The following is a 17,886-nucleotide window of genomic DNA, read 5'->3' as shown; positions in this document are numbered from 1 at the left end:
CCTCCGTGCCAAAGGAGGTCAAATGTGACGCTCTGATTTTCCCTTTCAGCTGCAACTGAGCCAGAGGCTGAGGAATGGCATCGCAGCTCTGTTCAGGCAGCCCCTGTGAGCCGGACAAGTGTCCACACCCGCAGTTCTGAGGATAATGGAGCAGGAGGTAGGGCACATGGGGAGATTTCCACTTCCTTTGCATTTGTACTGTTCCACTCGCTTGCTTGGCCTGAAGGAAAGAATCCCTTTGGCTCTCTGCCAGCTCCCCATCCAGGGACTTGGGATGGCCATGTTTTTGGGGGGTGGGAGTGAACACAATCCACCACATGTGTCCTTGTCTATGGATATATCCTTTTACTTCTCTCCGACCCCAAAAGCCATGAGGTCATTCTTTCCTTTGTTTGGAGTCTTCCTTATCCTTCAGTCGAAGGAGGTGTAATAAATTTTCCCAGCAGCAACTTGTGGAGCTGGTGAGGTGCCCGTCTGCCTGGGCTCTGGGGAGAGGCAAGCAGGGGATGGGACCTCCCTTCCAGAGACACCCAACCCCCAAATGGTGAGCACCTCCGCTAGTCATCGGCCTGGTCTTGGAGGGAGGGGTGTGGGCAGCCAGCAGCTGAGCCTGCAGGAGCCATTCCTTTTGCTTTCAGATGTCGGCTGTCTATGCAGAATTAGAGACCCGGCTGACCGCAGGCTTTGGGAGGAAGCTGGGCAGCTCAGCTTCGCGCAGGCCACCACCCCTGGCTCCAGAGCAACCGAACTCTGCAGGTAGTATCCTCCGTGCCTTTGGCCTAAGCCTAGCTGAGCTGGAGCTGGAGCACATGATATGCTAAAAGGCCTCGGAAACAAAACTATGGGCCGCGGTTCTCCAGAAACCACCATGTATTGTAGCTGTGGCCGGTTTATCATTGGGGTGAAATTAAAATAATCTTTAATGACAGGAACCCCACAAAAGCCGCCGATGTCTTCTGTCCTGGCAGAACAAGAGAGGCGAGGCGCAGCTAAAGCAGGGGCCATCCTGCCAATTTAAGCTCGCCTCATGTGTGGTGGGGATCTTTGTGATCCGGATGGTCCTCTCTCCCTCTCGTGTGCCCTCTGCAGGTGCACGGAAGACAGGCGTGGCCCTCTCCTGGCAGAACGCTGCCCCAGCTGCCCAGTCTGGCTATTATCACTCACCTGGCGGCATCCCTTCCCCCAGCAGCACAGACTCCAACCCTTATATCAGCCTCGACAGCAGCCCGGCCCCCTCGCCCAAGCACGCGGACGGCACACTCAGCCCGCTCTCTCGGCGGCAGAAGAAGCTCTTCACCTTTTCACGCCCACCGCGCAGCCGGGACACAGACCGCTTCCTGGATGCTCTGAGCGAGCAGTTGGGACACAGGATCACCCTTGCGGATGACTTCCTCACGCCCGAGAATGACTACGAAGAGGTGGGCCTCTTTGGCGTGATGCCCCTAGTAAAATGTACCAGCGCTGGAGCTTGCTTGGAACCTGAACCTTCTAACAAGAAAGATTGCCCCTCCCAGTCTTAAATATCTGGAATTTTTAAAATAGATTAAGGGGAGATGTACTCACAAGTAGCAAATTGGATAGCCAGCCTGGTACCAACAGGCTTGGTTCACTTACAGTGAAATCCTATACAGAGTTACTCCAGTCTAAGCCCATTGACTTCGGTGGGCTTAGACTGGAGCATCTCTGCATATATTCCCCGGAGGACACTCCGATCAGGGGACAAACAGCTGTTGGTGGCCCCTGGCCCCAAGGAGGCCCGCCTAGCCTCGACTAGAGCCAGGGCCTTTTCGGTCCTGGCTCCCACCTGGTGGAACGCTCTGTCTGCTGAAATCAGGGCCTGGCAGGACTTACTATCTTTTTGCCGGGTCTGCAAGACAGAGTTGTTCCGCCAGGCATATGGCTGAGGCTGGGCCTCCGCTGGCCTGGAAAAAAGGGTGTATAAAACCCTCCCTGTGAAGGCTGTCCACCATCCAGTTTTAAATGTGTTGTTTTTAATGAACATGAATTTTTAATTGCATTTTTAATACGTTGTTATCCGCCCTGAGCCTGCTTGCGGGGAGGGCGGAATACAAATTTGAAATAAATAAATAAAATAAATAAAATAAAATAAGACTGCATTGTTGCAGATGACAATAGTTCCGATAACAGATTCTGCCAGATTTTCTGCCTTTGGACAAGAGAAGCTGGTGGTGATCAATGTGAAAAATTCTGACAAATGGCCACTTTTTGACAATCAATCTGGCCCAAAAGCACTTTGAATGGAGTGGTAAGGGAAATACTGGGGACCCGGGGAAAGCGGAGCTCTCCTCTCCAGACCACCTCCGTGTTTGGGCTGAGAAGCCGGCTACGAGCATGGCTCAGCCTGCCTCTCTGCTGTGCGGACTGGCAGGGGGGGAGGAGTCCTGCCACCCGGAGAGTTGGGTAAGGCCAGGGCAAGGTTGGCTTTCCCTGGAAGAGGGATGGCCCTGGTGCCTGCAGGCCCCTTTGGGCATGTCTGCCTCTCAGCTGCTTTTCCCTGCTTCTCTTGCCACAGATGAGCTTCCACGAGGAACAGGGCAACTACGTCACCAACGACTTGAGCAGTGCCAGCGAGTACCAGAGCAGCAGTGAAGGCAGCTCCTTGACCTACTCCACCTTGTCTGACCAGATCCCACCACCTCCCATCAGCCCTCCTCCTCCTCCTCCTCCTCCTCCTCTGCAGCTCCACGAGCCCAAAGAGGAGTGTAGGAGCATGGAGCCCCTGAAGAACACCTCCTCAACTTTCCACCCCGGCCCCCCATCTAGCCATCCACATCCCGCCCCTCCCCCTCCGCCACCCCCTCCTCCTCTACCAGTTCCATGTATGCCTCCCCCAGTGCCTCGGGGAATTGTCCACCGCAGGAGCGAGTCTCACCACATGAGCGTCAAGCGGCTGCGCTGGGAGCAGGTGGAGAACTCTGAAGGCACCATCTGGGGGCAGGTAAGAGCTGGGGGCTGGCTAAGGGAGCATTCTGAGGAAAATTTGGAAGTAGAAAAACCGTATTTGGTTCAAAAGAAGAACTAAGAGCCAAGCTACAAGAGACGAATGACACTTGCCTGGCAAGTGAACAGACTCACGTGTCTTCCTCCCTGTTCACTTGCCATTCACTTGCTCTCCACTTGATCAAGTGGACCGCAAGTGAATGGCAAGTGAACAGGGAGGAAGACACGTGAGTCTGTTCACTTGCCAGGCAAGTGTCATTCGTCTCTTGTAGCTTGGCTCTTACATGCTTGCAAATTCACTCATGGTCCCCAAAGACTGGAAACTGTAAAGCAAGGCTGCCACTTTAATTTCTGTGCTATGTGAACAGCACAGACATTGTACAACCATTAATGACTTTGAGGCTCCTTGCAGTAACATTTTCCTTTGCACTTTCTCTGCAGATTGGGGGTGAAACAATGAACCTGGGTGGTCAGCGCTTTATAAATGCTTAATAAGAATGTGGTTCCATGTTGACAGCAATGGCTTGGGGGGATGTCCCTGGGAAAGAATGGTTGTAATAGAAAGGCAAATTTGTATCCCCCCATTAAAATGTAAAGGAGCAAAGGAACGGAATAAGGAGGCAATAATTACAAGGGTCGCTCGCTCGCTCGCTCGCTCACAGACCCCCCTACCATGTGCCTCTCAGTGTGTGTGTGTGTACTGTGTGAGATGCCAAGACATTGACCCTCAAGCTGTCAAGCCATGTTCACATGGCATTTCTTTGATGGGGGATCCCAGGGAATGATTTGGAGCAAAGGGTGTGTTTGCTCCCCTTCCCCTTGTGTGTCGTTGACCCTCTCCTTTCTTCCTGGCATAGCTTGGGGAAGACTCAGACTATGACAAGCTGAGCGATATGGTCAAGTACCTGGACCTGGAACTGCATTTTGGAACCCAGAAGCCAGCGAGTGAGTACCGTGGCTGCCGGGCTCAGCTGGGAATGGGGCGTGAGAAGGGGAATGTGAGCTAACTGTTCTGGTCTGGGGGGTGTTGCCAGACACATCCGCAGGCACCTCCCCAGCCCTGGAATGTCTGTTGGTTGATGGTGCTTGTCTGGCAGGTCTGGCAGCCTGTGGCCCACGTAGCAAGGGCAAGCCAACGTTCCTGTATGCTGGCAGAGTGGCTGTGCGGCATCGCCCTCCCTCCATTCTCTTTAGAGGGGCTGCTTGTTTATTATTGATGTTTCATGTGTCAGGGCCACATGTGCTCCCTTCCCCATCCTGGCACCTCTTGTTCTTTGGGTGTTGCTTTGGAGCTGGGCTTCGAGGCCAAGCCTCCCCTTCCCTGCCAATCTGTATTTGGGTCCCGGGTGCAAGAGCGGGCACGGAACGCACCACAGGCATGATGATGGTCTAGTCTAGTCGCCCACGCGGAGCATGGCCGTCAAAGCAGTGTTTTTGTACCCAAACCCCCCTCACCCACCCAACTCCAGCCTTTTCTTGAGAGGGGGTGGCCCTAACTGGGAGGTCCCTAGTGTTTCACATGCTGTAATGGCACTGGAGAAACCACAGAAACGTGGAAACGAACGTTCATTGGAACACTGAATCACATTACAACTCAGAGGCTCTCTACACGAGACGTCTTGCACGAGAATGCCCAAATGTAGGGAGACGCAATGCTAGCCGGGAAGCGTAGTTTAAAAAGACTCTACAGAGTGACAAAGATTGCTCCTCAGAGGTTTGTTAATTTCTCCTCCCAGAAGGGAGGCTCCCCTTGGGGAGAAGAAGAGGATATTAACAAACTCTCTGAGGAGGGATCTTTGCAGGCTCTGTAGAGAGGTCAAATTGACAGAGCCTTTGGTTCTGTCTTTAAACTACACTTCCTGGCTAGCATTGTGTCTCCCTATACTCGAGCGTTCTTGTGTAAGATGTCTCGTGTAGAGACACTTTAAGGTGTTGGGCTATCTTTGACATTTCAGTGGACTGTTTCCAGTGTTAGATACCACAAGAAACAAATCCGCAAGCCCCCCACTCCCACAAAAGCAGAGATGGTTATGAGAGACAGGACAGAAGAGGCGTGAGCTGGGAGGACGTGGTTACCTTGAGGAAGCAGGTCTGGGAATCTGTGCCTCATGAGTAGACGCAGGCGGCAAAGGAAATGCACGTGACGGGGGAGGACACTGGGGGGGCCTGGGGCACGAGGGTGGACGGGGCCTCGTCATCTGGGCTCTCATGCCTGGCCTCGTGTTTTACAGCTGAGCTTCCGCCCTCCAGCCCGGCGTGCATGTTTGTCGCACTCATGGCTGGACTCCAGGATTCCCCAGCATGCATCATCCCAAGCCTGCCACTCCGCCTGTCTCCCTCAGCCTCTCACATTCATCCCATCCCATAATCGTGACAGTCTGTTTTTTCCCCTCCTTCTTGGGCTCCTCCAAATCCCATCCTTATCTCTGATTAAATCTTTCAGTTTCTCTTCCAGAGCCAAACCCCTTGCCAGAGTCCTTTAAAAAGAAAGACACGGTCGAGATCCTTTCACACAAAAAAGCCTACAACATGTGTAAGTAAATATCTGGTGCACCACCACAGTATAGAGTGGATCCAGGGGCAGAGAGCAGAGATCTTCTTGGAAAGGTAAAAGGGAGAAAAGGGTGAGAGAGTAAGCCCAGCCTTTGCCTGAACCTTTGAGAGGGCCTTCCCAGAAAGCCTCGCCCTCTCCTATGTGCCGGTAGAACTCCCATTATCTTCAGGGCTGGGTGGGGGGGACATGCACAGAAAACTCAAGAGGTCCCTTGCGGGTGGAGACAGTAATTTTGTTAAGGGTGCAAATGAAGCCACCTGCAATCCTCTGCATCATGCAAGGGATCCGGGGCCCGGTGGAGCATGTATCGGCCAGCACCACTTGCTTTCCATCCTGTTCGCCTCATAGGAAAGGTCAGGGTGTGCCTGACACCCTTGCGGCTGCCTTTCCTCTCCAGCCATCTTGATCGCCCACCTCAAGCTCTCCCACATCGAACTGCGCCAAATCCTCCTGACCATGGAGAGCGACCGCTTGGAGGCCTCTCACATCAAGCAGCTGCTGCTGTATGCGCCGGATGCCGAGGAGGCGCAGCAGTACCACGGCTACCAAGGGGACCCCAGCAAACTGAGTGAGCCAGACCAGTTTGTCCAGCAGGTGAGTCAAAACTTGAGGGCTTCTGGCGAGAATGTCGGCCAGGCTGAATAAAAAGGTACGGCTGGATGGACCACATGGCAGTGGGACTGAGGAGCCTGACTCGTTCCCAAAAGGTGCCTCTTTTGGAAGAATCAGACACAGGACGAGACAAAAATCTTTATCTAAAGGTCAACGTTGGTTCTCTTCTCTGGAGAGACTGGCGAAGAACTGAACAAAGAAAGTGATGGTTCTAAGTTCAGACACATCAAGCTGTCTTACACGGATCCTGTGCCCTTGTAGTCCTTTCCATTGCGTCAGAGGTGCAAAATCCAACTAAAAGCCGCTATCATTAATTTCTTGCTGTTAATACATCCGTTGGGTTTCTCCCCCCAACACTGTTCACAGATAACAAGGGTGGGAGAACGTCTTGTATAAGAACTTGAGATCAGCTGCCCAGGGGACAGAAATAGTTGTGCTTGATTCCAGAACTTCCCACATGGCGTGAAAAACAGCTGGGTCTGCCTGCAGAAAATGGACACCCACACCTATTGCAAGTCACCGGTGAACCCCACACTCCTGGCTCCAGCTGGAGTGGCCAGATGGGGAGGCAGTCAGCCAGGCACCTGCACCGTGCCGAGGAGGGAACAGGGCAGCTGCAGCTTGTCCCACAAAAGTGCTCCTCCTGTGCAGCTTTGAAAGTCCTCCATGAATTGTTTTGAGGGCACTGCGTGGCCTTTGCTGCATGCTATGGCTGCAGCTCCAGCACAGACTTGGGGCTAAAGCAGTGGAGTGAGTAGGGTTGACAGTGAGACGCCAGCAGGGCAAAGAGTCCAGCGCTGAGAGGGAACCTTGTACGATCTTCTGCCCGTCTCAGGCAGGTTGGCCATTCCTTTGTCTTCCAGATGCTTTTGGTGCCAGAGTACAGAACACGGTTGCGCAGCCTGCACTTCAAGACCACTCTGCAGGAGAAGACGGAAGAGATCACAGCCAGCTACGAGTGCATCTTCAATGCCTCCCTGGAGCTGAAGAACAGCAAGAAGCTGGCGAAAATCTTGGAGGTCAGGAGAAGTGGCCAGCAGGGCCACTAGGTGGCAGCCACTTCCTGTTGCTGCGCCATAATGCAGGCCAGGCCCCAGCCTTCCAAGCGTGGCCGTGGCCTGCTACAGGCCCACACGTGCCTTGGAATCACAGCAGAGAGGCCTTCCCTGTGCAGAGGTGATCTGACCGGATCATGCCGCCTGCAGTGCATTCAGTGGATGCCAAAGCGCAAATCAATGGAAACAGGTTCAGGAACCCGAACAGCCATGGAGTGGAGGGCGGGGTGGGGTTGGGGAGCCTCCTTATTGTGTCACCCTTCTGTAAAATGGAGGAAGGGCGACCCATATGCATTGCCATTGAGGAAGGGCAGGATAAAAATGAAATTATTGTGGTGGTGGTGGTGGTGGTGGTGGTGGTGGTGGTGGTGGTGGTGATGATGATGATTTGAACCAGCATAATGAAAAAATGGCTTACCTTCACACACCTACATGACTTGTGAAATCTGCCCTGGGGGAACAAAAACAGGACGTGAGAAAACAAATTTCAAATTGATTCTTCAAGTCTGTTAATAGTGGCATGAATAACACCTGATGAACAGCACAGCTAGCTACCAATTAACTCAAAGGGCCTCTCTGGGAGCCGGACTCCAGCTGCTGGCCCCAGAGGATCTCTGTGCTCATGCCCCCGGCTGGCACAAATGTTGTGCTGTGCAACGGGTCACGTGGGAACTGGTGTGCCTGATTCTGTGGGTGAACCTCTCCCACCCGAAGCCGCCAGTGGCAACTCTAGCAGCGTTTTCTGCCGGCTACCTGTGGGATGAGGGAGAGGGAGGAAGGGGCATTTGCCTGGGGCATTTGGGGTTCCTGCTCTCTTAATTACAAGGATTCTGTTTGCAGTTTGTGTTGGCGATGGGCAACTACCTGAACCACGGGCAGCCGAAGACCAACAAAACTACAGGCTTTAAAATCAACTTCTTAACGGAGGCAAGTGGAACCAGGGCCCCACTAAGCTTAAAGGAAGCCTCTCTTAGGGTTATGGAAGGGTAATGTATTCGCTTCTCGGTAACCAAATCTCAAGCCAAGAAATATTCAGTCCAGTAACCTTCAGAAAAATTTCAAATGTTAAATTTGCTCCATATGTTAGTCTCTTTCTGTTAGCCAAGAGAAAGAACCAGAAGCCAGCGTAATGTAAGTGGTTAGAGTGTTGGGCTGGGGCCTATAATAATAATAATAATAATAATAATAATAACAACAACAACAACAACAACAACAACAACAACAACATTCTATGTATATATCGCCCTTCAGGACAATTTAATGCCCACTCAAAGCGGTTTACAAAGTATGCCATTATTATCCCCACAACCAGGGCTTTTTTCCAGCGGGAATACGGTTGAACCTCTTAAAAATGGTCACATGACTGGTGGTCCTGCCCCCTAATCTCCAGGCAGAGGGGAGTTTAGATTGCCCTCTGCGCCGTCAAGTGGTGCGGAGGGCAATCTAAACTCCCCTCTGTCTGGAGATCAGGGGACAGACCCACCGGCCATGTGACTATTTTCGCCGAGGGTGATTTAAACTTTAAAAAAACTCCCCCCTTGTTCCAGCTGACCCAAAGTGACATCATCGTGCAGCCCTGAGTTTCACCACTGAGTTCCACCACCTCTTTTCCCAGAAAAAAAGCCCTCCCACAACAAAACACCCTGTGAGGTGGGTGGGGCTGAGAGAGCTCCAAGAGAGCTGTGACTGCCCCAAGGTCACCCAGCTGGCTTCAAGCGGAGGAGTGGGGAATCAAACCCGGCTCTCCAGATTAGAGTCCTGCATTCTTAACCACTACACCAAACTGGCCCAGGAGCTCTGGGTTCAGAACTTCACTCTGCCGTTTAGCACACTGGGTTGAACCTGGTCAGTCACACTGTCTCAAAGTCACCTCACTTATAAGGTTCTTGGGAAGACAGAATGGAGAAGGTAGAGCCATGTATGTTACCCTGAACTCCTAGGAGGGACATAAAAATGTCCAGGGAGACGAGCAACGTGACCCTTCTAAGTCTCTGTGACTCCTGCCCAGCCTCCTCCCAAAACCATTTCAGATCTCAGCAGGCACCGCTAGATAACAGGAACGCCACTCTCTGCTGCAACCATTAGAACTAGAAATTTCCTTGCAATGGAAATGCTCAGGCAGAGTCAATGACCCTCCTGGGCCCAACACCCCTTAATCAGGCATCATATCCCCCCCCCCCCCGGGGAACTGACTGGTTTTGCTTTGCTTTGTTCTAGTTGAACACAACCAAGACAGTTGACGGGAAATCCACCTTCCTACATATTCTTGCCAAATCACTTAGCCAACATTTCCCAGAACTCCTGGGCTTCGCCAAGGATCTGCCCACAGTGCCACATGCTGCCAAAGGTAAAACATGGAGGATGTAGCTTCTCTTGGCTTTTGTAGGGGAATAGTAAATGGGTCGTTCCCATAGGCCTCTAGCACCAATCTTGTATTGCTTCGTGATATCTCCACCTTCTACTTTGGTTCCTTGTAGGGCCCTGAGGATTTTCCCCTGGCATCTCCACAGGGCATGGTTGGACCTGGCCCTGCAGGGTGTAACTTGGCTCACCCTCTTAGTGGCGGTTGGAACTATGGCTCTATAAGCCTGCCTTGTAGGGCTGCTGCTTCCTGTGTGTGGCATCACAGCAGAGGGCCCAGGGTTCAGTGGAGCAGCCCCTGTATGTCATCTCCAGTGAAAAGGCTCTCGGGTAGCAGAACTGAGAAGGACCCTGGCCTGAGTCTCTAGAAGGCCACTGCCATGTAGTTTCACTGTTCATTGCAATGGGGCTAGAGAATGGCTGCTCCGTCATGGCAAGAGGTTAGCCTAGGGGCATTTCAATTAAAAAAATGTATCTGCGTGTCACTTGGCAGAACCTTTGTAAGGTGCACGGCCCCAGAACAACAACACAGTGGGCTACTCCACTAGGCATGTGCTATCAAGTCGCAACTGACTTATGGCGACCGCAGCAGGGGCTTTCAAGGCAAGCGAGAAGCAGAAGGGGTTTGCCGGCGCCTTCCTCTGCAGAGTCTTCCTTGGTGGTCTCCCATCCGAATACTGACCCTGTTTAGCTTCCAAGATCTGATGAGACTGGGCTGTGCCATACTATTCCACATCCTGGGCTATTCCACTGGAGAAGCCAAAATAGCCAGGGTCAAATTCTGTTTCTCTCCCTTAGTGAATCAGAGAGCATTAACAGCTGACCTTGATGATCTTCACACCACTGTTGAGGAGATTGAGGCTGCCTGTCGGAATATGCCGGCTTGCTCGGAGGACAGGTTCGGGGGTGTGATGGTTGTATCCTTTTTGAAAGAGCCAGTGATCAGCTTGCAAATGATGGACTTCGTGCCCAACAGAAGGCAGGTGCTGGACAGGGCAGCCCTCCCCACACTGATACATTCCCAGCAGGAGAGGAGCTTTGCTCCCGCTTCACAGGAGGGCCAGAGGGGAAGCAGGGCCCGAGAGGCGATTGTGCTCCGGCCCTGCAAGCCCATCAGCAGGACGAACAGCCGTTGGGAAGTTGGAAGTGGGAGTCATGGGGGAGGTCACCATTTAAACTGCAGATCACAGACTGAAGATGTCCAAGGGGGGAAACTTCCTCATCACGAATAAGCACAGCAAGAATGGGCTTTCTTCGTCTAAAAAGAGAGCTACAATCTCCCATGTTGTTGCTTGCTGCTGTGCCTGTCAGCTTCTGGTTGCGGTCGCTGGCTCTCTTCTAAAGTGTGTTAGTTAAATGCACAACCCATCTGCGTATCACAACCAGTTTGACCTTAGCCATCCTTCTTGAGGCTTTCCTGGAAAGTGCCCGTCCCGTCATTCAATCTTTGGCTGATCTTCAGCACAAAGCTATGGAAGAGTTTGGCAAAGTCTTGTCCTTCTTTGGGGAAGACTCCAAAGTCACAACCTCGGAGGCTTTCTTTGGCATTTTTGCTGAATTCATGAGCAAATTTGAGGTGAGCTTTGGATTATTTATTTCTACGTGTTCTCTGATGCGATTTGGTTGCAAATGTCAGCCAGGCGTGCGTTTTGTTTAATTATGTGCTGATGGAGATGGGAGGATTTTGCCAGTTGGAGAGAATATTTGTCCCTGCTTGTGAATCCTCAGCCTTTCAAAAAATGGGGGCAGGGGGGGGCGGCGGTGGTTTGACCAGTTTGGCTCAGCAAGTCGAGAGAGGGAGCCTTTTGCCGCTGGCGTCATGGTTTCGTGAGCCTGGGCAGGATGCCAAAAGAGGGTCTGCCCGAGGGAGGTGATGGACCACACTACGAGCTCTTGGCTGCTGATGCCCCAAGGCTCACGTGCCCGACAGCTGGGCCTGAGAGAGGGCGAGGAAGGTGCCGCCTTCTGCTTCCAGCGCCACACCTTCAGGTCACATGCCGAGGACTGATTCATACAGGCGCTTTGGTATTGTGAGGCCTGGGGTTTGGGCGGATGATCCTTCCTTATAGCCAGATGCTTTCTGTTGCTTGTAGCCAGTGAGCCGTCTGAATCCTTTGCTACAAACATCAGCTATTGTTCAAGCTGAAAGGTTGAAATGTCAAGCTGAAAGCAGAGCAGGAGTGGTGCCCTTCCTTGACAAGTCTCCACCAAGCAGGTTATGCTCCATTGCATTCTCCTGATTGCAGACAGCCCTGTTGCCTCACATGGGAAAATCTGTGATGTAATCCCAGAATACTGCAGCAAGGATACCCACTTGTGTAACCATTCCACAATAAACATGGCGATACTGTACGGGGAAGAATTTCTTCTGCAGCACATACAGTCTGTGTCTCTGAATATCCTTGCATTCTGTAACCCACCGGTTTGGTTTCTTTCCCTCCTTGCAGCGAGCCTTCAGTGACGTGCGGGCTGGTGAGCCCCAGCGCAGCCCCCGGATGACCCCACCTCTTGCCTGGTGACAGGAGGGCTCAAGGTAGCACTCAGCACGGTGCTTTCTTGCCAACGAAGTGCCATTGGTCCTGGCCATTTGGTTGTAAATACAAGCCAGCTGAGAAACGCTGGAGAATTCTCACCTGTGCTCATTCTGGTGCTGTCACATTTTGCTTCTGCAATTCCTCCGTGGAGCTGGCTGTGAAAGGAGAGGCTTGGTGGACTTATAAATGGCACGGCTCTCAGAGTGACCCACAGGACATCTTTCCCAAGGAATTTATGAACTCCACAAGGAGTTTGTCTCCCTTGTTCTCAGGACAGGCATTTCTTGGACACAGTGACGTCCGGAGGTGGGACTCAAGACACACAAAGCCACACAAAGATCCCCCTTTCCTTTCCTCATGTTTTAAGAGCCTTTACAGGGATTCATTTCCTTTCCGGGAGACATAATACAAGCTTGGGGGAGTGGGGGGGGTTTGCTCTCGGAGGGCCAGCTTCTTTATGCCTACTGGCAGGTGGGAGGAGAGCAGATTCCTTCCTTGCTCCGGCGCCCTGTTCCCAACTCCTTCCCTTGCTTGGACTCCTGGCAGCTTCTCAGCCCACTCCGCAAGCATCTCAAGGCTTTCCCCTAATGCTTGCCCAGGCCTGGAGCTGCTGCTACCACCCTGCTCTTTTGCTGCCAAAATAAACACAACTGCACGTCTGAGGACTGGGCGAAAACAAACAAACAAACCTCAAGGTGGGCAAGACTGACTGCAGAGTGAGGGTTCACCCCTGCTGCTAGATACCAGCAGCTGTAACAAGGGACCTGTGAGGTAATTCTGCAGCGTGTGAATGAAGCTGGTCTTACTTCATACTCTCGTGCTTCTCCAGTCTCCCTCCTCTCCTGTTGCTCCATCTTAAATTCTACTTCACCAGAAACCGACGAGAGGTTTCCCCCCTGGAGACTGTCAGGAAGGGGGTGGGCTAGAGGTGTCGCTGCCCACCATGTGGACTCTCGTCCCACTATCACGACTCTCGTCCCACTATCACGACTCTCGTCCTACTATCAAACATGCCCATCCCGCCTGACTGGAGGCCTGTGGGGCTGAAGGAAGACGCTTGCCCTCTGGGACATCCGCACTTACTCTCAAGCGCACTTGAAGACTATCACCCCGCTCCAGCCCTGGGACCTGGCCTTCTGGGCACCGGATGAACGCTGGCACTTGCCAGCTTGGAAATCAGGATCCAGGCTGTGCTAAAGCCCTGGTCAGATTAGTTTTCTAAAGGGGCATCAGGAGTAGGGAGCGTGCGGCCACTTCTTGCTCCATGAAGTCAAAGGAGCAGCCTCCTGCTAAGGGTCACGCTACACGTTACTTCTTTTGCAGGGTTCTCCATGGAGCCAACCTGTGCTCCGTGCAGTCCTGTGTCCGCTCCGGGGGACTGGCCTCGATACACAAGGGAAATGGGCTTGGAAAGCTGCTGGAGGTGGGATGGAGTGGGGTGGGGGGAGGGACAGCTCCTTCCTTTCCCCCAAGCTGCTGTCGCCTAGTGGTTAAGTGAGTGGGCTGCGAATCGGCACCCTGCCGCTTCAACCCCCACGACTGCCCTGAGCTCAGCAGGTGCATCTTGGGCCAGCCACTCCTCTCAGTCCAGCTCCCCAGCTGTATTGTGGGAATGATAACACTGACTTTAACCCTACGAGTGTGGCACTTATCTGCCCAGAAGAGCAGTAAATAAGCACACAGTTATTATTATTATTATTATTAAAGCCCGGGGTGGGGGTGGAGTTTTCCTCTTTCTGCTGCCACACGTGTGTGCACACAAGACCTCCACACGGAACAGCAGAAATAGGGCGATGTCTCCCCTCTGCACTGTTTTTGCTTGGGGGGGAAAGCTTGGGAGAAAGGCAGGGGCTCTGCCTCCCCCAGTAGCAGCTTCCTGAGCCCGTTTGCACCCAGAGCTGAGGTGTGTCTGCGGGGACTATGGCTTGGCTCCGTGAGAACTTGTAAAAGAAGTAACATGTAGAGTGACCTTCAGTCAGATGAACACGTCGTTTAGTTTAGTGCTGTCAGTGGCTCTTCTGCTGCTCAGGCCCTGCCCTCGTCTGCTTTTTACCACAGCAGGGGCACAAGCCACTTCAGGGGAGGAGCAATTTTCAGCAGAAAAATATGAAGGGAAAGAGTCAAAACGCCCCTTCCCTTGCTGGTCTGCTCCGAAGTGCAGCCTCAGTGACTGCATTGTATTGATGGAAAAGTTCCACTAAAGACCACATATTTACATCCTTAACAGGAAATGAAGCCGAGGGCCTCTTTAGCACAGTGACCCCCCACCTTTTTTCTCCTGGAAGGGCAGGGTGCTCCACCCGACAATTCCTCCCATCCAACAACTTCATTGCAGCCTTCACTGAAATGGCGAACTTGCCTTTCTGTGCATTAACTGCCAGCCGACTACTTTAGTTGCCTGGTTTAAAAGCCCAGCCTGGCTGTTCTGTTCGTTCCCTGGATGCTACAAGCTCTTTCCATTGAGGCCACTGAAGTGCCCAGTAGCTTCTGTCCCGGGGTAATCGTCACGATGCCCAGGCTTCCTTCTGCTGTCCTCCTTGAACTACCAACTGTTGCCACTCTCCGTTCTGGATGACAGGCTCAGTGTCCCGTTGATGTTCGATCTAAAAGAGCTATACTCCAGTCTTTTATGTTATTACTTGGTTCACTAGCTGCTGTAATCATGCGCTATAGCAAGAACTACTCCCGTCTCTTTATCTCTGGATGGTATTTTCTTGTTGTATTTTTTTAAAAAAGAGCTTCCATAGAGGGCTGTATATATATGCCCAATTCCATGTCTCTGTCCCAACCTATGTGCTCGTTCCAATAAAGGTATACCCTCCTTGAAGCACAGTCTGTTTCATTCAAGACAAAACCCCTTGGGCAGTGTCTTTTAACTCCTGAGTTAGCCATCAGTGAAAGGCGGTTGTGATTTATTTCTGGCATTGGCTGCTCTCCATAAAACAACTCCCTTGGTAGACCGAGTGCATTTGAGTCAGTTTATGGCTTCGCATATGCTGCAGTTCTGCTGATGCACGGAATGTGCCACTGGTGCAAAATTTAACTTCTTGAAGATCATAAACATAATAAATATTCCAGCCCTTTGGATTACAGAAGATACACTGGAAGGCTCATGACCCTAACTATCTTTTACATCTTCCTTGTGTCTTTTCCAGCTCTGCCACAAGGCCTTTCACTCAGACATGCCTTGTGATTTCCGTGCTGGGAACTCCATTCCTAGGTGCACAGGGGACTAATTCAGGCTGGGAACACAGCCTGCAAGAAGAGAGGCTTAGGTCCTCCCTTTGTGCCATTTTCCATTCTGAAATGGCCCCAGAGAACCTCTACTTGCCCCGTTGTAGGACTGTGCATGTATCTGTTTGTACACATACATTTCCCCAACATGGCAAACAAGAGCTCTCTGGTCTGTGGAGAAGGCTTACGCTGAACTGGGGGCCTGTATGCCTGGAAATTGCGTCCCCAGCATGTCTGATTAAAAGTCCTCAGGGTAGACCCTGACATAGTGCCTAACTATGATATAGGATATAGTTAGGCACTGGGTGACCTTGAGCGAGTAAGAGTTTCTGGCCTGACTTGCCTCGCAGGGTTGTTAGGGGATAAAAGGGAGGGGGCTAGGAGGAAGGGCTACAGAAAAATGTATTGACAGGTGGATTGAGCCTAGATCTCCCGGGCCAAGTCTGTCTCAGAATTTCCTGCCATCCACTCTATTTCACAATCACATACCTGCTTGCAAGTAATGACAGTTCACTAGGAGAAAATGTACTGGGTGGTGCAGCGACTTATTATATTACCCTGGCATGCTCTTCTTCTTCAGTAATACAAAGTCTTGTGGTTATCATTGACAGGCCAGATCTGAGGCCCTGGAGAGGTGATCATTAACTACTCACATGCTTGCTTGGCTACTCACTCATTGATTTTTCAAAAGCCTTCACTGTCTCAATGGAAAACAGAGACTCCTCCCTAGCAGGAGAAACCACCCTCTGCTCGCTTTTTCTGCCTTTGCACATCTCACCCACCTGTCCTCTTTGAGATGCCATTCAACAGCCAGCATTAAGTAGGTGTGGGCTAATTTGACTTTCACAGGGAATTTTGCTGCCCTTCTTTCCTTTTAACTGTGCCTACCTGCCCCAAGCCCCTTCCAAAGGGAGGGTTAGGTCAGGCATAGCTAAAATAAAGCCGTAGGTCCAGTTGCTGCGCTGGAACTCTCCAGCTCCTTGGGCAGCCTCCAGAAAAGCACAGCAGCCACGGTGAGTCATTTCACCCAGTTGCTAGGAAAGCTGTGGAGCCACAGTGCCTTAAGAGTTGACTTCTCCCAAAGAATTGTGGCTGTCTCAGGAACAGCAAGGGTGGCAACTGCACGCAGGCTCATGCGACAGCCTGAGATCACTTTCTGGCCCACAGCCCAGGCGTGGCATAAGCATTACTTTGTGTTTGTGCCTATGTTGTCAAGCATCACCAGGGTGGGGCCACTGAGGCCTGTCACTCGCTTGCCCTGCTCGATGCTGTTGTTGCAACGAAGAATGCTGTTGCACACTGAAGATTGCTGTTGCATGAGGATAGGAGCTTTGCTGTGCCCGCTAGCCACAGGCCTTGTTCTGGAGCCCTGAGAGCGCTTCTCCTGGTGGGTACATGTGGGTTGATTCCCTGTGAGGACACGGAACCACTGCAGGGTGGGGGACAATGCATCTGCCTCTAATACACAAATCAGATGCAGATGTTGTGTCCAGTACCTGAAAAAATGTTGCAGGAAGGAGCAACTGGGATATTAACCCTTCCCCCAAGAAGACTAGCTTGGGTCTTTTAAGGTTTCCTGCTGTTGGAGAGTAGAAAGAGTGTGCTGGTTCTGCGCTCTTCAGGATCAGAATTTGATCAGATGACTGCAGAGAAGAATGAGGAGCCTCAGAACAAAGACGAGGGATATTTGGGGGGGGGGGTCTGGTCCAATCTCTGACTGTTTTGTGCTAGTGAGGTTCCCCTCCTGACCCCCTCTCTTCAACACTGTGGTCATTATTACCGTCACGTCCATTTCCCCCAGCTGTCTCCTGTCCTGGGCTGGCGGGTGCCTCCGCTGGTGCTCCCCTGAGACAGCCCTGCCCTAACCACGACAGAAGAATAGTCTCCCAGAGCCCTCAATCCAACCCACAGACTCCAGACGAGCAGTGAGTTTTGTGGTGATCCCAGTCAATCAGGAATACGGGCTCCGGCGAAGAGTCCCCCGTGCTTTTCCCTGCCTCTTTCTCCCTTCTTGCAACAGCCTAACTTCTTTCCACCCAGATGATAGAACCCAGTTGGGGAGCAAGAGGAGGAGACAGTGAGGAGCATTCAAGGTTTTGAGAATTGTTTCAGGCTCGGAGGAGTGGCTGGAATGGGCTTGCAGGCGCCCATAATTTCTTTTTGGGTTCTGGGGATGAGGGAATAAGTTGGCATAACAGCAATACAGCCTGATGCTACCAGAAAGAAAAGGACCCACGGGAGGCTTTCTCAAGCACCACCAAGGAAGGCCGCTACCTGCTTGCACATTCTCGATCCCTTCAAAAATATTTAAGCCGGAAAAAAACTCGCTTAGACAATCGGAAGCAAGTACTGAATGCCGAGTCTCCCGACAATGCAAAATGAAAGCAAACCCCATTTGATTTTTAGGAACATACCCGTTTCCGGCTTAACTTTCAGCTGGGATCCAAAGACTGTACTGTACCAGTCTGGTCCTGAAAAACTAACCAGTTTGCTGGTAAAGATTTGGGCATGTTTAGTAGAATTCATTTTACACAGATGAGCACAGTGAAACCAGCCGTTCTGTCTAGGTAGATAC

General features: G+C 51.9%; 1 protein-coding gene across 1 annotated transcript in view; it reads left to right on the top strand.

Annotated features, from left to right (window-relative positions):
• The window catches only part of GRID2IP (Grid2 interacting protein), a 40,610-nt gene extending 28,548 nt beyond the window's left edge, over positions 1-12,062 (top strand). Inside the window, exons 9-22 of the mRNA XM_054992729.1 lie at positions 50-157; positions 444-544; positions 639-756; positions 1,090-1,418; positions 2,534-2,959; positions 3,819-3,906; positions 5,405-5,494; positions 5,913-6,109; positions 6,991-7,146; positions 8,023-8,109; positions 9,400-9,529; positions 10,342-10,460; positions 10,955-11,119; positions 11,991-12,062. Of these exons, the coding sequence (XP_054848704.1) occupies positions 50-157; positions 444-544; positions 639-756; positions 1,090-1,418; positions 2,534-2,959; positions 3,819-3,906; positions 5,405-5,494; positions 5,913-6,109; positions 6,991-7,146; positions 8,023-8,109; positions 9,400-9,529; positions 10,342-10,460; positions 10,955-11,119; positions 11,991-12,062 (2,186 nt within the window). The remainder of the gene's footprint in view (positions 1-49; positions 158-443; positions 545-638; positions 757-1,089; positions 1,419-2,533; positions 2,960-3,818; positions 3,907-5,404; positions 5,495-5,912; positions 6,110-6,990; positions 7,147-8,022; positions 8,110-9,399; positions 9,530-10,341; positions 10,461-10,954; positions 11,120-11,990) is intronic.
• The last annotated feature ends 5,824 nt before the right edge of the window (positions 12,063-17,886 follow it).

This window comes from Eublepharis macularius, chromosome 12 (assembly GCF_028583425.1).
Source record: "Eublepharis macularius isolate TG4126 chromosome 12, MPM_Emac_v1.0, whole genome shotgun sequence".
Classification (NCBI taxonomy): domain Eukaryota; kingdom Metazoa; phylum Chordata; class Lepidosauria; order Squamata; family Eublepharidae; genus Eublepharis; species Eublepharis macularius.
Note: the sequence above shows the minus strand (reverse complement) of the source record. Positions and strands in the feature narration are given on the sequence as shown.